The 22,649-nt window shown below is 45.9% G+C and overlaps 1 protein-coding gene and 1 long non-coding RNA gene across 18 annotated transcripts in view; one reads left to right on the top strand and one right to left on the bottom strand.

Annotated features, from left to right (window-relative positions):
* The first annotated feature begins 1,240 nt into the window (after positions 1–1,240).
* Positions 1,241–22,649, top strand: part of PSD3 (pleckstrin and Sec7 domain containing 3) — a 151,792-nt gene continuing 130,383 nt past the window's right edge. For 15 of the 17 annotated variants that reach the window (XM_040655813.2, XM_040655816.2, XM_040655815.2 and 12 more), the window contains exons 1-2: positions 7,190–7,443; positions 13,801–13,909. In XM_040655813.2, coding sequence (XP_040511747.1) covers positions 7,276–7,443; positions 13,801–13,909 — 277 coding nt within the window. In that variant the 5' untranslated portion in view covers positions 7,190–7,275. Of the gene's footprint in view, positions 1,347–7,189; positions 7,444–13,800; positions 13,910–22,227; positions 22,416–22,649 lie in introns of those variants that run through there. The other 2 variants (XM_040655817.2, XM_040655818.2) reach the window with 2 other exon arrangements.
* Positions 9,546–11,384, bottom strand: LOC121108270. Its single transcript, XR_005842686.1, has 2 exons — positions 11,225–11,384; positions 9,546–9,918 (listed from the first exon to the last, which is right to left on the bottom strand). It is a non-coding gene; the product is annotated as an uncharacterized LOC121108270 (long non-coding RNA).

The following is a 22,649-nucleotide window of genomic DNA, read 5'->3' as shown; positions in this document are numbered from 1 at the left end:
GGTTGGCCTCTTCTCCCAGGTGACAGCAATAGGACAAGTGCAGATAGCCTCAAGTTGTGCCACGGGAGGCTCAACTTGGATAGAAGGAAAAACTTCTCAGAAAGGGTGGTGAGGCATTGGAGCAGGCTACCCACCCTCCCTGGAGGTGTTCAAGAACCGTGTGGATGTGGCACTGAGGGACATGGTTGGTGGGCATGGTGGGGATGGGCTGGTGGTCGGACGTGACAGGGTTAGAGGTCTTTTCCAACCCTAATGATTCTATGATTCTGTGATACTGCAGAATCATTCTGCCCACAGCCCATGCCTGTCCCAGGGCTGTAGATGATAGGTAAGGTGTCACTGGCCGTGAAGGTGTTCTAGCAGAGCTGCATGTGCTGGCTCTGAGTTGGAAAGAGCTTTCAGTTGTATTTCCAGTGCCAGATCACCTCCATCAAACAGTGCAGACGCCCAGCAGAAAGCCCACAGCGGGCTTTCAAAGAAATGGAAGCATTCAACTGCTACTGAACAAAACGTAAGTGAGGAAATGAGCATCCTCCTTCCCCCACTCTGCCAGCCTCTTGCCTAGCTTCTGCCACAAGGCGTATGCCATCTGGGTGTATTTTATAATGCAGCTTCTCGTGGGGAAACCCAGCTCTCGCTGAAGGGACAGGTTGTAGTTTCTGGTTAGAAAGCCCCAGCACGCAACTTCAAGGTCGGAAACCTGAAGCTCTGAGACAACTTCCAGTGAACTGTGAAAAACAAGTCAGCGCCGAGGGTTCAGATGGGCTGCTCTGAAGACATCTGTGCTCTTCTGCGCTTTGCATCAGGCTGCGTGGAAAAGCCCCTGGACTGGAGCTGGGTATTTCTGTAGAGGCTGCGGGAGCACTTCAGGGAATTGGGAGCGTAGGGGAGAACAGAACGTCCTGACGCCCGCGGGCTTTTGGAAGTGCCTCTCACACACGCCGTCGTTATGGGTACGCATTCTGTTTCGCGTTTCGCACTCTGTTGCTTTCGGTAATCCCGAAATTCTTTTTCTTTTTTTAATCTTCTTCACGAGCACGCGGGCCCTTTCGTGCCTCTTCCCTTTCGCTACCTCCCCCCGCCGGCTTCCCCTTCCCCCCCCTCCCGTGCCGCCCGAACCCGGCCCGGCCCGCCCCCGCCCCGCCCCGCCGGGCCCAGCCCGGCCCGGCCCCGCCGCCGGCCTCCTCCCGCCGCGCCCACCGTGCTGGGGCCGCCCGCGGCCGCGTTGCCCGGCTCCGCCGCCGGCGCTGCGGCCGGCTGGGCGCCACGGCCCGGCGCGGCCTCGCGGGAGGGCGGCTGCGATCCGCCGTGGCCGGCGATGGGAGATGGACGGAGCCGGCCGAGCGGTAAGGGCGGTGTGCGGACGGGAGCGGGGCGGGGGCGCGCCCGCCCGCCCGCCCGCCCGACGGGGGCACCTCTTCCCTTTCGTCTACTTGTCGTTTTCTCCTCTTTTCACTTTTCCTTCGTCTTTTTTTTTTCCCCCTTCCTATTACTTTCTTTTTATTTTCTTCTTTTTCTAATCTCCACTTTTCTTTTGCTTTTCCTCTCCCCACCTTTCCTTTTTTTTTCTTTAACTTTTTTTCTTTTCCTTCTTTTTACTTTTTCTTTTTGCCTTTCTTTTTTCTTCGTCTTCTTCTCTTTTTCCTTTCCCCCTCTTCCTTTCTCCATTTATTCTTTTTTTTTTTTTTTCCCTTTTCCTTTTTTTGTCTCTCTCGTCTCACGTTCCCCTGAGGAGCAAAATCTCGGAGTCCGCCTGCACTCGCTGCTGCCGGATCCCCAGCCGCACCAGCCGCACCAGGGAGGCAGCGCTGGGACTCCGTCCCGTGGCTGGGACCCCTGGTCTGCATCCTGCATGGTTGATTTTGCTTCTGTCTCCGTGTAACTTGTCAGCGTAACAAGTCAGCACTCTTGCTGCACTGGCAGGCTCTTCTAATCATGCCAAACTCTTGAATTAAAGGAGATCTAGTGCAAAACTCAGCAAGTTAGTACCGTTGTGCTTTTTGGCAAGTTCACCAAAGGCATAAAGTTTTACAGCATGGAACTTGGACGGATACACTCCTGCACAAACATCCTCACAAGGTGTTGTTATCTTAAGCCTTGCTGCAGTGCACTGGAGCTGTGCTTCTCAGTGGGAGCATGTAGAGTGGTAACGATTTTGAACTCCACACAAACTCGTTGAAGATGCTAACTTCTCATGCAGGCACAGTATTTCCATGCCATAAACAACAATTATGTGGCTCCCACGGGGTGCTGGTTAGTACATTGTCAGGCAGAGCACATCTATGCTCTGTTGAAGCGATTTGAGTGTGTAATAGGTAACTGCTTTTGCAGCTTCAGTCACGCTTTAATTCTGTCTGTGCGTAGGGCCATTAAAACAGGAAGACAAAGCCGAATACAGTATTTCTAAGGAAAATGCTTGCTGTGTACCCAGTGTTGGAAGCAGTTGTAATGTACTGCTGATAGTCATCCAAGCCATTCTGGTTTAGCTGGTAGTAAGGAATCTCTTTTATTCTAAGTGCTTTTTCATCAGTCATATCCTCAGTTGATGTGCGTTAGCAGATGTTGCCATTTTAACACTAGTTGTATGTCTGACCTAGCTCTCTTAGTTTGTACAGACTGGGAATTTGGCTATGCAGTTGGTGGTTTGGGAGTATGCCTTTGGTGTGAGAGGAGGTGAGGCAAAACCAGGTAGGAATCCCTATGGAAATAACCCCGTTCAATTATAGCCTTGGTTTGCTGTGGAAAAGAGTGTAAGAAATTCCTTTGCGGTGGCGGTGAAGTTAAAAACAATTCCAAGTATGCTATGCACTGCTCTCTTCTAAACTTGAAGTAAAAAAAAAAAAAATAAAATTAGGACTTCTTGATAGATAAAGAAAATTCTTGTACCACTTACCTGAGTGAAGGAGGTCCTTTTGTGCTGCTGGTGCCTGAGCAGATTACCTGACTTGCTGTCACCATTCATACACTATCAGATGGGCAGGAAGGACATTGAGGATCCTCATGAGCATACCTGATACCTTTTCTTCCTCTTCCTCTGTGGAAGGCTAATGAAACTAGAGGAGCAACAATTTCTTTGCTATTGTCAAACTGGGTGTTTGACAGAGACCTGGATGTAGCTCAGAGTGTTTCCCTTCCCTACTTTGTCCTAGGAATGGTCCTTCTATTCTTGCCTGCATTTCCAAGAAAGTTTTGCCTTTGGTTTTGCAGTTTGGAATTAAGAGACAGTTTGGGCTTTGATTCCTGTGGGATGAAGAGGCAGCTGTCTGTGAGAGGGCTGTGGCCGGTGCCACAGAGCATCTATGCAGGCGAATGGTTATCTTGATGAATGTGCTCCTGGTCCAAGTGCCAGGAGCTCCAGCACTGGGGCTGGTGGCTGTGGCAACTGGAATTGTGGCTGAGAGCATGCAGGATGGATCTTTGGCTATGGCTGTGAACAGTGCTTGTGTGCAGCATGGGTGGTGGCCTGAAATGCTTTCTGCTCTGTGGAGTTACGGGCTGGCAGGCCTGGGAGCTATAATGGGTGTTTTGAGTCATTCCTCATGTTACTTTTTGGAGTTCCTCTGTTGTAAGGGTCCTGAGTGAGCAAGTGGCTTGGGTTCTTGTGAAAGCTGCATCTTGGGCTGCTGGTGTGAAGTTTGTTGAAAGGCAACACTAGGTAGAGACCGTGTGAAGGAAGCAAAAGGAAGGGAGGGAGGAGTCAGCGTCTGGTGCATAATGATAGATGGGTCTCCATGGTACCTGGTAGCAATCTGACATGCTGCTGCACTCTACCTGAGGTTGGGGAAGCCCATGGGCTGGCCAAAGGTTGAGGGTTGGGTCAGCCAGCCACTCACTGAAGCATCCCACTACATGCTGGCCCTGTGGCAGTGAGTGCAGCAGTGTGGCTGGTGGGACCTCCTCGCTGTGGCTTGCAGACCATACTGGAGTAGTTGAGAGAGGCATATCCCAAGGATGTCCAGCCAAACTTCATTTCCTCTGGAGGTCCTGCTTAGGGGTATCTGTGATCAGACAGCTCCTCCAAGCCATTGCTGTATGAACCATGAAGGACACAGCCAGACCAGCGTAGATCTTGAGCAGTTTGTGTCTTAAGTATCTGAATCTCCTTCTGAGGGAATTTCTGTGCTCTGGGACCCATGGTAGCAGAGATTATTTCTAGTCCTTTTCTCCTGTTTGCACTGAGATGAGGCTGAGTGGTGGGGGTAGATAAAACACGTTTCTATGGGATGAAAAAAGCTATTTCAGAGCAATGGTAAGTGCCTGTCTGATGCTTTCAGCCTGGCCATACATGTCACATTCCTCTCAGGAATTACACTGTTTGAAGTATACTCTTGCAGTGTGTTTTCAGATGCTTTCTGTGACCATGTCCCCTCCTAGGTCAGAGGCTCCTCTTGCTGTGACACCAACTCTTGCCAGAGACCACATGTTCCTGGATTGCTCTTGCATTTGGGTCTTTGTGCTCTGTGTCACAGAGACAAGAGAGATGGGTCATGGATGGGCTTAAGTGCAGGGTGGAGTGGAGTTTATTCCAGGTGAGGGTAGGTTGCTATGGGGTTGTATCAGAGGAATTGTCTAGCCCTCAAAGCTTGAATTGCTCCTGAATTGACTGTACTTCCTGGATGCTGTAAGCAAACAAACCTGCTGGGGCACAGGATCAAGCTGTCCATCAGAGGAGCGCTGTGTTACCACCTTCACCAAGTACCCTGGACACCACCTGCAGCTGCTGGAAATTCACAGTGCTTGCTGTGGCTTGTTTTGCTAAACTGCACCGTAGAAAAAGGTTTTCAGTGCCATGACGGGTGGGATTAGCCAAAGTAGACCAGCCTGGAGCAGGCTCTTGAGGCTGGGCTGTCAAAGCAGAAGCACACTGGTAGCAATCGCACTTACCTGAGAACTTCACATTAAACCCACAGCAATTTTTTTGAGACCTGGTAAGAGAACTGAACAAGAAGGCACTGTCTTGAGTGAGCAACCCAGTAGTTTGGAGTGCTAAGAAAATGGCCCAAATGGCAGAGATTAAACGATGAAAACCTCCTTTTTTGGAGGAGCAGTGAATGTGGCGTGCTCTCCCTTCTTAACATGAAGTGGCACAGTGGAAGAAGTGGCTCATCTCCAAATTACACTCATTTTTTTTTTACAACAGTTTTCAAACAGGAATTGTCCCTAATAACCACATCTTCTAGGCTGGGCAAAGGCCAAATGCAACGGCAAGATGCAATTAAGCCTGGAATATGGCTATGGCTTCAGCCCTAGCAGAAGAACCCTTAACCAGGAAGGAACTTCTGTCAGAAGATGACAAATTCTGGTCTCAGTGAGTTCTGGTTTTCATCAGCTTTCTTGTGTTTGAAGTGTCTGTGCCTAATGAAAAAGAAAGATGAGATGTGTATCAGCTTCTCCACTAGTGGGATGGTTGTGCCAGCTGGCCCACTTTGTGCTGCTTGCAGGGAATGTGTAACCTTTGGTGTCTTATATCTTTCTGCCACGGCTGGAATGGCCTGGTGGTTTCTGGCCATTTGTGGGGTCACAGCTACCCGAGGGTGCCCATGCTGGCACTCCCTGACTCATACTTTCTTAGCAAGCACTCTGTTCTTGCAAAAACATCTTTTCAGTCTTGCAGCAGGAGGCTGACATAAATTTCATTGCTGTGACCTCTAACTTCTGCCTTAGTTCTGCAAGGGGAAGATGGATCAGCTCAAACTTTAGACAGATTTCTGATCTGAATAACTTCTGTTAAGTCTAATTAAGACTCAGAAAGAACAGTGGAGGTGAACGCTGTAAAATAAATTTAAATATGCAGTATGAAATAATCGTGCAGGGTCAAAGAGCTTTGCCTATGTTAGAGGCAGATATATGCACATTTTTTGCATGCTCTGATGCTGCATGGTAGCTCTACAGCTTGTCTTTGCTGCAGAGGAAATGCAGGTTTTTACACCTTTGCAAATGTAAATTCTTCCAGTAGCTCTTCTGAAGAATGGTTGTTTTTTGTTTTTTTTTTTCCCCTACTGTTGAGTTTCCTGAGCTTGAGGTGCAAAGAATATTTTAGTCACTCTGGGCTGTCTTAGGCCAACCATGTTTGTAACACTGATTTGAGAAAGGAAGATGATCTCTCTTGGTAAACCCTCTTTCTTTTCTTCCATCAATAAACCCAGATTTTTTTAGTTCAAGGTAAGGGAAAGGTAGGTGCAGCACTTGAGTTCTGCTAGTTCAAGTCTCAGCAGATGGTGGCCTAGGTTTTGGAGAAATATTAGTTGCTTAAGGATACAGATACAGTTGATTAAAGATACAGATGTAACTTCTGGTAGCCTCACGAGAAGCCATATTTTAGCTTCTGTAGGTCCATGCGGGGCAGACCTGTAGTCTATCTAAACATTGTTCTGCCTCCTGAGATATCTGAATATCATGGAAGTGCAATACCTGCTGAATGGAAGCAGTCTGTCGGTTTGCTAAATATACTCAGAACAGACTGAAGAAGAAAAGTAAACGCAAGATGTCGAGTACGTGCACTGATGAATTCTCTGAATAAAAATGCTGGCTTTGTGCAGTTTTCCTTAAATCAGGCCTCTGTCCTAATGCTGTCTGATATAACGAAGGAGAAATACTCGCTCTGTGACTTCTGACGTTTTAGATCTTTGCTCTGTTTTCTAAGAAGGTGGTTCTTCATGCAGTGAGCAGCAGCATACCTCTCAGTGAGCTTGCTTGCTTTGACTTGAGCTGTGTGCATACCATAGAGATAATGCATAGACGTCCAGAGGTCCTTACAGCACGCATCAAAAATCACGGCAAATAGAAAATGCTGAGTGACCTTTAAAGGTAATCGTAAAGACTTTAAATTAGAATGCTGTACACATTCACACAGTTACAGCTCAGACAGTGTCAGCCTTTGCATATTAAAAAGCGTTTAATTCAGAATAGCAGCTGACTGCTTCCTTACAGCTTCAACCAAACAACAAAGCAAGCATTTCTTTAAGGGGAGAAAAATGATGTGCAGGTGTAGAACAAGGTTAACAGACTGTAAACAAAATCTACCTGCAGCTGTTTGATTCTGCTGGTACGGAGTGCATTTTTAGTTACTGTTTCCATGGCTTTTCTAAGAGGAGACTCTTGTGCCTAGTTTCTGAATTGAGCCTCTCATCAGACACTGAACTTTTGTGAAGTCTGCCTTTGAGGAGGGAGAACAGCCTCGATAGTATCTGCCCTCTCTTAGTTCTGCTCTCTTCAGCCTGAACGCTTCCCAGGAAGCAGTTCCTGGTAAACAAATTCTGCTGCATCCTGAGTGCAATGAGAAGCCTGCAAAGCCCCGGTTCCTTTCGGCACATTCCTGGGGTGAGGACACAGGGCATGTGCCGGAGAGAGCCTTGCGGTGGGGATGAAGGAGCAGAGCCACCTGCCCCAGTGCTGAGCCTAAGGTCTGCCTTGTACCGGGACATGATGAAGCCTGGTAAGCAGGTAAGAGCGCTGGCTGATGATGACTGGGCCCACAGTCAGACTAGGAGCCTTTAGGTGGTTGTGGACATCAGGAGGTGCCTGGGAAGGGTTCATCTTGGAGTTTCATGAGGACAATGTGGTGTTCTCTACCTTTGTGGAGGATGTGTATCCCTTGAGTTTGTTTACCCTCTTATTCTGCTCCTGTAGGCTTCTGGTTTCCATGACACTGCTTTGAAGGGAGCACTGTGGTTTGATTACAAACTGTGAGGAACCATCTCCTTCTGCTCAGTTCAATGCTGACTCCTAATGCCTTCTTTTGATGTCCTCCGACTGATGTATTAAAAGAGGTGGTGAATCACTTTTCATAGGCTTTTCCAGACCCCTTGTGAGTGCATTCATCTCTGCTGCACATTTCTCAGCCAGCTCTCTCCCTGAGTTCAAAAGCTGTACTTGACTTAGTCATCCCTTTATATAATACAAAATTTTCTGCTGGAGAATGATTATATGGAGTGCCTTCTCATTAGTCCTGTTCTTTCTCCCAGGCCGCCTGGCTCTTCACAGATCTCCTTGTAACTCTCCTGAGCCTTTGCTAACATTGATATTGGCCACTTCAGGTGAGATTAAGCCTTGCAGAGCTTCTGCTCTTTTGAGTCTTAATCTATTTACTAATGCTTTAATTTAAAAATTGCGAACACACATATTAGCATGTGGGAGTGTGTGTGAGGAAAACAAGAACATGGTGTACGAGGTCATACAAAAATAAAAACTACAAACCATCTCAGTAGTCTTTTTATGTGCACCAGCATTCTCTCAGTTCCCTCTCTGCTGTCAGTGCATTGGCTTTCAGAAGCTAACATGTTTATTTTAGCTCCAGCTTTCCCCATTTCATCCTGTTACTTTGGAAAGTGACTTAAGAAAAGCTCAACAGAAATAGTCTTTTCAGAACAATTAGCACAACCTGTCAGAAGCACTAAGGCTTGCTGAGTTCACGCCCACACAGGAATTTTAAATGTGCTTAAAAAGCAAGGGCTGACCATTAATGGTGCCGGGCGGTTGGATGACAGCAGGGGGAGAGCTCTCAATGCTTGGCTGTGGAGATTTGACCATGGAATGGTGAAGTGAGGATCCTGGGATGGGAAGTGGTGTGTGTGCGTGGCTGTGAAGTCATCCGTAGCTGATACTGGATGTACTTAATTCCCTTCAGCCTCAGTGTAAAGAGGAAGGTGGTAATCTTTGGCAGGTGGAGCTCTGCACAGAAGAGAGTGAAGAACTGGGGCTACACACCCATGGCACGCTATAGCTGTAAACCCCTCACCCTAACTGCTCTGTTCCCTCTTGGACCCCCAGAAGAACTGGAGTCAAGTATGCCAAGAGCTAGAATCATGTTTCTTTCTCTGAGTGGGGTGGTAGTGTTTTATTAACAAACCCTGCAGGGAACCCTCTGAGGGAACTTTCACTTCTCTATCCTGGCACAGTCCTTAATGAGAGGTCCACTTCCTCCTGATGTATTTTTAACGTGAGTGGTCTCCTGCTGTCTTTCTTGCTCATGCTCCCTGAAGGATCAAGCTCTTGCACTCCTCCCATTCTGATTTTTCCTAAGCACCATGTTGTCAAGTCTCTTGTGTGAAGAGACCTCTCACTGTGGTCTGTCTCACAGCATCTGGCCTGCCGGGGTGGCCAGGACACTCTAAACTGGCATTTGCCAGTTAGTTATGTGCTCCTTTGAACACTTCATCCTCTTTAGATATTTTCAGAGAAAACACGTGATTGTGTGAGTGCTTCAGGTGGCAATGGCAATGTATCACACTGGCTCTCTGGCCACACTGGTTTCACATGGCATACTTGCTCAGGCTAGCCCGTTTCTTGTCACAGAAGCTGTGGTTGATGTCACAGAATCATAGAACTGTAGAATGGCTTGAGTTGGGAGGAACATTGAAGATCATCAATTTCCACACCCCCTGCTGTGGGCAGGGAATGTAGTTTCCTGCTGCTGGGCCCCAGAGAGATGGAGCCCAGCTCTGCTGTTGGTTCAGCTCCAGAAAGCAGAGAGGGAAGCAGACTCTGGTATTCCTCCATTAATGTTAGTGTCTACATCAGAAATTCCTGACTGCCCAAGAACTGGACCGTTCTACCCATTTTATTTACCATTTCATTCGCCTGTGAGGGTGTCAGTCACCAGTTAGAAATCTAACCATTGCATCCCTTAGCATCAATCTGGGTAGAGTTAGGTCTTTGTCTGGCTCCATAAGCTGCTCCTGACCAGGATATCTCCAACTAAGAGCTTTTTCCTGCATGCAGCTGTCCCTTTTCCAGTCCTTCCTGCCACAAATCCTGCAAACAAACGCAGGCCTGAAAAAGGAGGAGAGACGTGGGAGACTTCTTCCATGCTTGTATTGTCATGCTCGTGATATTATTCTTTATGCCAGAAAATCCTTGTTCTGTTTGTTCTTTTTGTGTGTTTTTGGCAGGCTAATGTTAGCAGGTCCATCAGAGTAGCTGTAAGAGTCATAGTGGTAGATAGTTAGCCCAGTGAATGAGTGATGAATACATCCAAGAACGTCGCAGGTGATCTACTGCTCAGTTATAATGGATGTGTGCTGGACCAAATTCTTCAGCACTGGCTCAAGGCAGAGAGGTGGGAGAGGTAATTGAAAAAAAAAACAACCAAAAAAAACCCAGGAAAGCCAGGCACTGTTCTAGGGCATGGGGTGAGATGGTTATTAGCCAATATGGTCTTGGAAGAAAACACAAGCATCTATTCAGTATTTAAGGGAAAAAAAAAAAGTCTCCAAGTAGTAAACAGTTTTACCCAAAATGTTCTGGTCAGAGCCTCAGTTAAATTCAGAAGAAGGCGCTATGGTGTTTTCTTTCCATGGAGAAAGGAGAAGTATTTCCTTCAGGTTTGGGTGGCTTGAAACCATTTGGATTTTCTTGGGGAATTTTGAGGGAAGCCCACAACTGACACTGACAAATTAATCAAGCCAAGGCACCAGTGTTCCTTCTTGAAAGCTAGCAGTGAGCTCTTGCTTGGGGTCTGGATAAAGCCACCTTTCAGGGGTGAATTGTGACAGTGGTTTCTCTTAGCAGCCACTGACCTGCTGCTCTGATTAGCATTCAGGCAGCAGAACTGAGCACAGGTACTGTGAGTTCTTCTCAGGTGGCTGACTTATTTATACTTGGCAGGTTACACCGGAGGAGGAGGACCCCTGAGGTCTTAACATCCTACTGCTATTCTCTTTGGTGCTGAAACATGCATTCTACCTGTGCTAGCCTTAAAACACCACAAGTGCTGCTGGCATTTCCTAAGCTATCTCTTCACCCTCAGTGAAGGGATGAAGCACCAGCGAGCTGGGACCTCTGCTGACCCACACCAATGCAAGATCAGTGGAAAGGTTCAGTGTGTTGCTAGGAGGTCTGAGGGATGAGGACTGGCGTAAGCAAGCAAATGCAGACTCAAGAATGTTAAATGAGATTCATCCAAGAGACAAATGCAGCCCCTTCAGCACCCAACTAAGAACCATGACCCAAAGGATTAGGCTTGATCAAACATGATCAAATATGCAGAAAGTGCTGCTCGAGAGGTGGGTGAATGGGCAGGGACTTGCTGCTCTTCTGCCCAGAGCTCAGTCTGGACTGAAAAACAGTGTTTTTGAGGCTTATAAGAAGTGTATGTACAGCTGGGCTGATTCAAGGGGATTGGTGCTTTGACTGAGTGTCAACTTCTGTGGCACTGACAATCACCAAATGCATCAAAGGTGGTGGTTAAAGCCCTCTGAGGGAAGCAATTAAGAAATGAGCTGACCTGGATGCAAATTTCTTTGCTCTTGAGCTGAAGGAGAAGGCTTAAGCAGGAGTTTTATATCCCTTCCAATCTTGCTTGCTTTTAATCCTTGCTAATGCAGCCTGGAAAGCTCCATGAACGTTTGCCCAGCCCTTCTCTGAGCTCCTAGTTTCAGGGGCATTATGACTTCAGCAAGATTTAGGTGAGTGACAGAGTGAAGGAAGGAAAGGAGAGCTCATTTTTTTTCTCTTGATTTTCTGTTTTAACTCTTCATTCTGTTGTCTCTAAGGAAGGAGTACAGTAAGGCAATAGTCTTAAAACCAGCTCATACCTCATAGCATTCTCATTCTCTTCCTCTATCTAATATCTCTTGTTTAGATGAAATAACATAACCTTGTTGTTAAGCCTGGGTCCAGAGGCTGTGAACTGCTTTACCTTTACACAACTTTATACTGCTATAACAGCCTAAATAGATGTTAGCCTTAGTTGCTTCTGCACACAAACTGCTCATATGGAATTCTCATCAGCTTCTGTAAGTCAGATTATCCCTTTCAGGTGCCAAGATGAAGGTCTTGCGGACCCTGCTTGGACACCTAGCTGTGAAATGTTGCCCTGTACACTGAAAAATCACTCATTTCTACTAGTTATTGGGTAGCGAAGAGAGTATGGTGAACCAAACTGTTCACAGTGCTCTTTACGATAAGGTATAGGCAAATATAGGCCCTTGAAAAATGTGTTTGCTGGCAGGGAAGCTCAGTGCAGAAGATGTCTGTGAAGTTCTGAACAGTAGTGCTGAGAGATGGAGATGCTGTACTGCGTACGTGAATAGATCAGAAATTCCTGACTGCCCAAGAACTGGACCGTTCTACCCATTTTATTTACCATTTCATTCGCCTGTGAGGGTGTCAGTCACCAGCTAGAAATCTAACCATTGCATCCCTTAGCATCGATCTGGGTAGAGTTAGGTCTTTGTCTGGCTCCATAAGCTGCTCCTGACCAGGATATCTCCAACTAAGAGCTTTTTCCTGCATGCAGCTGCCCCTTTTCCAGTCCTTCCTGCCACAAATCCTGCAAGCAAACGCAGGCCTGAAAAAGGAGGAGAGACATGGGAGACTTCTTCCATGCTTGTATTGTCATGCTCGTGATATTATTCTTTATGTCAGAAAATCCTTGTTCTGTTTGTTCTTTTTGTGTGTTTTTGGCAGGCTAATGTTAGCAGGTCCATCAGAGTAGCTGTAAGAGTCATAGTGGTAGATAGTTAGCCCAGTGAATGAGTGATGAATACATCCAAGAACGTCGCAGGTGATCTACTGCTCAGTTATCATGGATGGGTGCTGGACCAAACTCTTCAGCACTGGCTCAAGGCAGAGAGGTGGGAGAGGTAATTGGAAAAAAAAAACAAAAACCCAGGAAAGCCAGGCACTGTTCTAGGGCATGGGGTGAGATGGTTATTAGCCAATATGGTCTTGGAAGAAAATGCAACTGTTGGAGAGCTGGCCTCGAGGGAAAGAATAGATTTGTGATTTCATCTATTTCATCTGTTAAAGACCATGTGTTCTTGTGAATTATATGTCTCCTATATTTTGAATTTCTGTTTGTAGCTGACGCTTACCCTAAGGTAGGTGATGGAAGTGCATAGAAGTTATTAATGTCCTGGGGGGCAGAATGTTCCATCTGCCTTTTTATTTTTTTTAAGAGTATTTTTGTAAGCGAAGGCCTTTGCCGGTATGAACCCTGCAGTGACTTGATACGATGTAAGAACTGGCTGCTTCAGACATCGGATATGAATACAACAATTGATGAAGAATTTATACAGTTAATGATTTATTTCATCTGTCACCTCAGGAACAAGAATTACAGGCTCTGTCTTGCCCAGCTAGGTAGAATCTTCGTGCTGATTGCAAACCGTATTTGCACTACAGTTTATTGCTGGAGTGTGTCTTAGAGATTTGATTGGTCCTCACCTGTTCAGAAAGCTAATTTTGATGTTAGTCATGCAGCCTTTCTTTCCTCTGAGAAACTGGATTTGACTGTGTCAAATTGCTTTTTATGAGTAGGAAGCGGTGGGTGGATGCAAGCCTATGTGATACCTGGATGCTTGATCTGTCCGTCCATCCATTCCCCCAGATGCCTGTCTGTGAGCCAGGAGGACCACCCTGAGCCTCCTCCTGGCTAAAGAAGCAGGTTTAACTTGTGTGGTGGGATCATAAAAACAGGTTGGGCTGTTGTCCTGATGTAAACAGTGGAGGTCAGGCGCAGAGACCTGTCTGACAGAGACCCTCAGACATCACTAAGCACCTTTTTACATGCCTCGCTATCCTTTTTCCCATTTCTGACTCTCCATGTTGTAGCTCTTGCTCCTCCCTTTCACTGCTACTCTTTTCCCTCCAAAACAGCCTGTCCTGTTTATGGCTTTTCATAGGGGTTCTAGCTTTGTAACATTCTTAATTGAATTTACAGTTTCTGATACTATTACCCAGGCACTTTAAACCTTACCTTACAGCCCACCTGAATGGATCTCATGCTCCTGTTGCCAATTTCTTTTTTTTTTTTTTTCACTAGAAGATGAATAAGCTTTGTTTATTTTGATTCTGCAGGCAGAAGCACTTGTGTGGGATAATGATATATCAGCTCATGCCCAGTCTGTTGCCAAGGCCAAATATGAATTCTTGTTTGGCTTGGAAGAAGAGAAGCCTTCAGAAGTGGGTAAGTGCTGTTTTTCCCTAACATGTGCAAAAACAGCCTGAAGCCCCTTGGGAAGGGATTGCAGAAGCTGCTCCTGATAGCTGCAAAAGGGCTCACCTGCTGCGCCATGCTGCCCGTCGCCAGAACGCAGCGCAAGTGCCAGATCAAGAGAGCCCGATGTTTTGGCCACAGCAAATTAATTACAGCAGTTCTTTGTCTTATGCCCCTACCTTTCTGTTTGGCTCACCTGGGCAACCTCGACATGATGGTGGGCCTCATGTGCCAAACACACGCAAGTGATGGGGTGGTGGATGGAGCCTGGCACTTCTACACAGTGGAGTCATCTCAACCACGCGTCTGCACTCCACATGCCAAAACACAGCTCTGCCTGGCAGTCCTTCCAGGAATACCCTGCATGAGCTGCACGCTGCTGTTTTGACAGCTAGAGGTAGATAAGATTTTAATTTAGATACTCTAGGTATACCTGAACTGCTGCCTCCGCCACGTTCAGTAATTCATGTACTCCAGATGCAGTATCTACTGTTAGGACTAAGTATCAGTCTTGTTTCTGTGCTGTTCTTTCAAACGGAGGGGTGTATCCTACCTTTTCCCAACCCAAGCTTAGATGAAAAAAAAAAAAAAAAAGTTGTTACCATATCTGGGTTTTTTTTGCTTCATTTTAATTACCACCAATCCCTGCCCTCTTTGCAAAAGTATTTCCTTAGGCTGTTCTCTTTGCACCTTGATCCCTTCTAATTGCAAACTTTCTGGAATGTCACTTTTAATTAAAGAAGATTCTCTTCCTACCCGAGAAGGGCAGCACAGAAACAAGCTGTGTACGCCCCTGCACTTCAGTCAGTGGGAGAAAAAAGGAAAAAGCATAAGTGAAGTTTGGAAAGCAAGCAGTATGTTTCACCTGGATTTTCTAAAGATAGGTCTTCCACGTGGAAAATCCTAGTTGCAGAGTAGTTGGAAACACAAAACCAAGCAGATGTCTTCATTTAGAAATGTTAAAAACTTTTACAAATTGCTACAAAAATGTATATCACATTATTACATGAATCACAGTGACCTCATTTCTTGTTTGGTAATAGACAATGTGAGAGTACTGTCAGCAGGCATTAGTACAATTCTGGAGATTGGCATTAAATGAAATATGCTGTGTCTAATAAATCCAAGTGAATCTATTATTGTTACTAGCCAAAACAATTAGCAAATGTGGTAGGCATTCAGAGTCATTTGAGTACTTAGCGATAAAAAAAAGGGTGGCAAAGTATCAGCTAGAAGTATGGGCTTATGTATGTTCTTCACTATCATTTTCCTGTGTTGCTTCTGGCCTTGTATCTGAATTGCCTTCGGTACCTTTATTCATTAGAAACTATTATTAGGGGCTAACAATTAAGGAAAAGGGAATGGCTGCAATGGAAATGTGCAAGTAACTTAACAGTGGTTAACATCTAACATTTGCCAATCGTACCCAAAAACTGCTATACAAGTGCTTTTTCTTCTATACCATTTTGCCTAGAGGACGAATGACTATGGTAAATACTACGCAGAGTCTCAGAAAGGGTCCCTTACCTTGCAATAGGTGGCTTCTTCTGCCAGAAAGGCAGACATTGAGCTCCATATGGGACCTTAAGGAGTCTCCTCGCCCTGCGTTCCAGCCAGCTAGACTTGGTGCTTGTCCAGGCAGGGATCTGCGGTCCACTGTTTGTCCCTTGGGTAGTGATAAAAGTTTACTAGGCCATACTCCTTCTGTTGTGCATTTTCCCCAGCTGGGTTGAGAATATGTGCTCTGCTTGAGTCTGCTATTCCTCCTGCCCAAAACTCAGGCTCCCTGCTATGTGGCGTTATGCCTACCCAGACCTGTTTCTTGCTGCCACAGGCAAATGCGGCCTCCTTCTCCTCCTGGAAGATGCCTGACAAAAACAGATACACAAAGATGGTGCTGCCCTTTCTACTTGTTTTCTTTAAACCGGTGAACTTCAGTTTGTTCTTCACTGCAGATGAATGAGTACGGAGCTGACTCAGTGCTGTAGTACAAACTCAGGGCCCTATGCACCAAAGCCCAGCTTCACTTGATTCAGTGTATACTAAATATGCCCTGATAGAACTGCAAGGGATGGGAACTGTTTAAGTGGAAGCAGCTATGTATGGAACTCTCTCAATTTGTTGAGAGGGGGAACTGCCACTGAATACCCAGACCAACTTGCTACTTCCTATAGTTTCTTTTAAAAGAAAGATGTCATGCTTTTCATGTGTCAATGTAAGATTTCAAGTGAGTGAGTGACAGGGATAGTGGCCAGGAGCAGCACTCTTGTTTAAACTTAATCAGGAGAACAGCTTGTCGCTGTGAGCAGTAAAGCTGAACTTTCTTTTATCTAACCCAAAGAGGTTTCACCCATGCCTTGGCTGGCTCAGAAGATGAGAACACAATACGTAAGCTGCTGAACAGCTTAATTAGTTATGCCTCCCAATTTATCCTTTCTCTCAAAAACAGCCTTATTTCTGAGACCCTGCTGGATACTGTTGAGAATCTAATTTTTTTAATTGGGTAGTGAAATACTTGTATTCGATAAGGCACTTCACAAAGAGGGAAGAATGACTGGGGAAAGGCGTAGCAAACACTTCTGTTTGAACAGGTCTCACTCTGGAGACAACAGACATGGTTAACAAGCTGCTGTGCTGACTTTTACATTCCAGTTTTAAGCTTGTGGTCATTTTCACAGACGAGAGGAGAAAAGAATCCAGTTAGATGCATATAGAAGAGGTGCTTAATTGTTGTATTCAATTCTGCATGCTAATAAAGCTGCCACATTACAAACAGTTCCTCATTTCTCTCTTTAGCACCCTCAGTCTGCTTTTTATCTGGGAGTTTTGTAATCTCTGATGATCTGTACTCACGCTCTCTGTCTTCAGCGTGTGACTTCTCTCTGGCTTTCTTTCTTTCTCCTCTGTTGCTGGTCCTCCTCTTTGAGGGAAGTGGATAGATGCATCCACAAAGAAGCAAGTTCAGGCCCCCAGAACCCCTGTCTCATCCAGTCGGGATGAGGGGACATGCGCTTTCCTGCAGAGCCCTGCTCATGGTCTCTGTGGCCACATGCCCAAGCACTGCCTCACCATACTCCTCAGCAGTGCCTCAGCCTTCTGCCTCCAGCAAAAGAAAATATTTTCTAAAATCTGAACTCGGCGGGAGTGCACAAGACGCCTTCTCAGCTTAGTTAACATAAAGGGTGCTTGTTGTTTAGGTCGGGAAGCATATCCTCCTCTGGATCTGGCCATGCAAACAGTGGTCTCTATTGAACAGCCCTATCTTTTAGGCCTTGGTAGGCTGCAGAGTACTGATTTTTCTGACTTAGCACTTCATACATCTTAATGCCAAAAAAAAGAGTCTTGACAAAACGACAGTCCTAAAATGTGTGTCCCTTATTTTGTAGGGAGCCCTACAAAATGGCTGCTTAAAGGAACATGCAATCCAAGAAGTTCATAATGCCTATCCTATGAGGAGAGAAATCCAAGAAAATATCTTCTTAAAATTCATGAAGTCTTTTCTCTGATACTTTTAGGAGGGGAAGCTGTCACTCCTCTGTAACAGAGAGTTTAATCTCCTTTTTCACAAAAAAAAAAAAAAAAAAAAAAAAAAAGCCCTGTACAAGTAGTCCTGGGGTTGCTATGCAAATCTGGTCTTTCCCAACAGCTGCTGAGAAAAGCTTGTTTTTGAATTCCTGGTGAAACAAATAGCTTTTTGGAAAGCCTGTCACTCACTGTTTTGTGTACAGTGGGGTGTCATGAGGCAACTGAGCTCATTGTAACAGCTTGCTTCTGCCAAAAGAGGTGGTTCCAGCCACACACTGCTGCGCATTGCCTCATACCAACTCTTCTGCTCTTATGATTTCTTAGCAAGCTTAATCCAGCAAAAACCTAGTAAGAAAAGGTCTAACAAAAGGCATAGTTTCTCCTGGGAATGCGTGCTGAATCACCTCTGCAAGTGGTCAAACAGTGCCAGAGCTGGCATGCAGAAGAGAATGAAATACATACCTTAGCCCATGCAACAATATTTATTCTTGAATGTGAGTCATGGAGATGAGCGCATTTGCTATAGATTTCTTTGACTTGTTTCAAGAGCTAAGGAAGAGCATGGTGTTGTTTCTTTGCACACCCTTTTTGTGGTCTTATATTGCTGATTTAAGCAGCCTTAAGAAAGTTACACCTGTAACTTACAGTAAAATAAATATCACTAGCTTTCCAAGTCGTTCTTTGCTCTTCTGCCTTGCTATCTTTGTCTTCATCATTTCCAGTCATGCGTGTCCATCTCTGCTACATCCTCCTTGCACTGCACAAACGTGGCACCTTCCTGACCCTAACTCTCAAAACTTTGCTTAGATCAGATTTATTTGCTCACATATTGCACCATTCTCATATTTGTGTGGATGACTAACTGCAGGTTTCCCCAGCGTTTTAACCACATCACTTTCCATTTTAATACACCACCCTCTGTCATTTTTTTTCTTTCTCATTCTTTCCACCTCCAGGCAGCCTTGAAAGTCTGTCCTCCCCATTATGGTGTTTTCATCTGCAGCTTTTCTTTCCCGAAAAGGTGCAAAAGGGCATTCTGTGAGGATTGAAGGGCTGCCAGATTTCCAAGTCCCTTTTGCAGTGACAGGGCCCCTGAAGATAAGTATGGCAAATGCGCATTTGAGATCCATTCCGTCCAGCAGGGACGCATATTAAGACTGAAGCCTGGAAAGCTAAAATGTGGTGCTCACACACGCAGTGAAAATTCCATCATTCTGTTATGTGCACTTGAATCTATAAGCTAAGTTCTTGTTGTTTTTAGGGTCCTGCTATTGTTCGTGACATGCTGAAGACAGACAAGAGTTTTTATGTGGTAGTGTGCATTACTACTTTTTCTTGTGGCTGTCTCTGTTGGGCAGTGAGACATTATGTGAAGCCCATTGCTCTGCAGGAGGAAATTGCACGTCTTGTGACCTGCACTTTAAAGCTGGGTAGTTCAAGTTATCATAACCTACAGCTGCAGGGAGGAGATTGCCACATCCTTGACTTAATAAACAAGAAAGATGTTTGAAGGGCAGGGATTTAGTAGGAATTATAGTTAAAACATAGGCTGTTTGTTTATTGATTTTAAAAGCACAGAATTAAAACACTCAGTGGCTAGGAAATGCCAGATGGAGGCAGTAATTACCTTCCCTTTTGCTGTCAGTACACGATAATTGGGGACTGGTGTTGCCAGCAGCCCTTGGTGCTGGTTGGTCTCCTTCAGGTGCCCTGATTGTACGTAGTGCAGGCAGAGCACAGCAGCAGCAGAGAAGAAACATTTTCGTGGCGTGATGAAGCCCTGCTCATGAGCACAAAAGGAGGCAACCTGCCCTCCAACAGGTTGTTGCCCTGGTTCATCTCAGAAGGCTTCTGGAGGAATAGCAGCGTGTTGTCTTGCTCCTTGGGGAATCTTAGGTAGATGGAGTTCTGGTGTGGTATCGTACCGAAAAAGCGTAACCTGGTACAACAAATATTTTTCCTACTCACCATCTGACACAGAGCAGCTTCTGCTCTGGAACCCTGTGTTGTTTATTTAACACTGCTCAGCTTCCTAAGGAAGGGAATCTCATTCACCATGCCAGTTCCTGAAGAGTTCCCATACCGTGTCCAACCACACCTTCACCAGCAAAGGCTGGGAGACACATACATCCCTCCATGCCCTATTTTTATTTTAACTGTGTAACTTGATATCCAGCTCCTGGGATGTGCTGACAGCTGCGTGGGATGCCTTCTCTTAGCCTGGTTTATTGATCCTGTATCTCAAAATGCAACAAAGGACATCCTTTCCTGTGGGTGTGTCTGGCTTCCTCAGTGACTGCTGCAAGGACCCAGAGCTTCTCAGATTTGTGACCGCTGTATGAGTTGTTGGTTTGTTCTTTTTTTTAAGACGTCGTTGCTACCTTGAAATCTAGAGAGGTTTTTCTGTATTTCTGCTTAAAGGATTTTTTGCTGCTTTTTAAAAGATCTGTTAAAAACACGGTGTTTTAAATCCTTAAGTACAAGTGCATACAGGGAGTCCTCACTTGGTAGACTCTGTGAGTGCCAAAGCAGCTGTGGGTTGTCACTGCTCCAAAAGTTTGTTCTGTCAGCTTGAGGTTCTTTGGGAGTTTATAATTCTTGATATCACTACATCTGTCTGAACTTAGAAAATCATTTGTTAGGAGCTTCCTTTCTGCAGTGGACAAATTGTAAAGTTTGGATTCTTTCTGGATTTGCCGTTTGAATTTGGGGGTTAATGTTTATGTTTTCCAGCTTTTTAAACCCCAAACTTGATGTTCTTACAGTCACTGTGGGGGGTGTGATGTTAAAGAAGAAAAATACATTGCATTTAGCAAGACTTGCCCACGTCACAATAGAAGCCCAGTTTTTCCCTTTGTATTCCCTCCCATTCGCTCTCATGCTAGCAGCTGTTTCACTCTACACTTCTGCTTTCCAGGGTAATGACTCTGGGGACAGAGCTATCTCATTGACCATCTGTGGCCCATGCAGCAATTTGTAGCATATAATCCCTCCCACTAAGCTCTCCCAGCACGTGCTGTGTGTTAGTTTTGGACTGGGTCCTGTTCTGAGCTCAGTGTGGGCCTGCAGTCTGCCGTGGCAAGGTGCCATCCTTCCTGCAGCCTGGGGAACATCGAGGTGCCCACTGGAGAACTTGTAGTTCAGTGCAGTTTGTGTTATGCCAGAAACTTTCAAACACCGTTTACCACTGGGGAAAACAAAAATTAAAATCTGTGAAAGAAATAAATAACACGCTGTTCTGGTCATTGCTTTCTTAATGGACAGTGTTTCAGCGTGCAGCCTGAGAGCCCTTCTCGATCTCCTTTTCACGAGTGGTGATGACTTGTGCCACATCACAAGCTTCAGGAACTGGGGCACTGCTTGCAGCTGGAGAGGCTCTTGGTATCAGTGTCTGTTCTGAGAGCAGCTGTCCCGCAGACTGAAGGTTCACCTCCTGCAGCCTCTTGTGGTCAAAACTAGAATTTAGGGAACAGAGAACCACACAGAGCGATACTTCTCTGGTAAGGTCTTCTAATGTCCTGTGGGCCAGGGGCTTCCTCAGCAGTATGGGCTAACTTGGTGGATGGAGTCCTGCCCTGTGCTGGTCAGTTCAACTGTGGGATCAGTTTGGGCTGTTGACCACCACTGGGTCTGTGGTTCCGGGGCTTTTCAGTAACCCGCTCTGATCCTCTTTTCTTTGGGGTGAGGGATCCCAGGCAGCATGATGGCTTCTTCTACATAGGCCCGTCTGGTTCCCTTCCACCTTCCTGGGTGTTTGCTAGAGTGAGTGTAGAGAAGGCAGTGGCGTTTAACCTGCACCTATTTTATAGGCTTCGCTCCTCTCTCTGCTTCAGCCAGCTCCCATATTTCTGCCATGCTGTGTTTTGCACTGTGATGCTGGGCAGGTGGAGGCCTGGCTTCAGCTTCCCCGGGTAAGCACAGTGTCCAGAAGCCCAGAGCGGCTGCAGCCTGCCTGGTGTGTGGATGCCTGCAGTCTGATCAGAAAAGCTCAGTGCTCGCATCATGTAAATCCCTTGGCTTTGGCTAGCAGAGGACTATCAGGGCATGGAGAATGACATCATTGGAAAAAGAGCTGCTGACAACGATGGAGAAGCATCCCTGCTCTCCCACAGGCAGGGGCCGCTCCAGCTCAGCTTGTGCGGGTGCTGCCCTGTAGATCCGGATAGCTCTAGGTACTGATGAAGTGCTGGAGGCAGTGTGCAATCTGTGTGCCCCCCTCCTCCCCCCCCCAGCTCTGTATGAGTGCAAATAATGATAGTGCTGCAGCTGCTGCGATTTGTTCATTAAACTTCGTTGCCCAGAGATCATTTCCTCGTAATGTACACATTGTTCATACTGCCCTAATTCGGCTTTTACAAAGAAAGGCGACAAATGCCTGCAGCAGAAAGAGGTCACTGCTGTGATTCTGCAAGAGGCTTCGCCCACACGTTGCTAGCGATCGGTGCAGAGAGCTGCGGAGAAATGGGATGCAAGATGACCGCGCTGTTGCTTGAAACCTTCAGCTCAGTAACGCTGAAATGCTGTCAGGCACCTTTTGCTCTGAAACCAACACAGCACTCTCAGGATCACCATTCTGCCCCTTTATTCCTCCATGAATGCTGCTAGAGCAAGCGGCAGTTAAGCACAAACATCTCCCTGGCAGATCGTCAGGCAGCCTTTGCTGGAGGAGATTTTTTTCCTCCTGCAAGCTGCCAAGGTGGACTCCTTAGCTCCGGCGATAGACTGAATGAGACTGCAGTTCCCCCATCAGTTTCATAATACTCAGAAAGCTTCCATTTACATCATTGTGTGCAGTGCAGGGCAGCAGCTGCCAGGAAATTTGAAACTATTTTGATTCCAGTTGACTAGAACAGCAGCAATTGAATTAGCTGGTATCGCTATAGATAAACTGATGATCTGTGCATTTTATTTCTTTGACCAATGGGTAACTGCTGGAGCTACAGTAACCTCTGTGAGTAAGGAGACTGTTCAAGCAAATATATCTGATTTCTGTTCCTAGCTAATATATATATATAAATTCTGTATAGAGAGAGACACTCACACCATTCTTTTGTAAAATGTACCTGTGAACAGAATGTCTGTCTATGCTTGTAACTTGTGTTTTTCTTCTTAGAATTTCCTTTTATTATGCTGTAGACAAGCTTGTTTGAATTGGAGTGGTTATTTATCTATGAAATATCATATC

The sequence above is a fragment of the Gallus gallus genome, chromosome Z (assembly GCF_016699485.2).
Source record: "Gallus gallus isolate bGalGal1 chromosome Z, bGalGal1.mat.broiler.GRCg7b, whole genome shotgun sequence".
Lineage (NCBI taxonomy): Eukaryota > Metazoa > Chordata > Aves > Galliformes > Phasianidae > Gallus > Gallus gallus.
The sequence above is the reverse complement of the archived record's forward strand: the minus strand, read 5'-3'. Positions and strand labels throughout refer to the sequence as shown.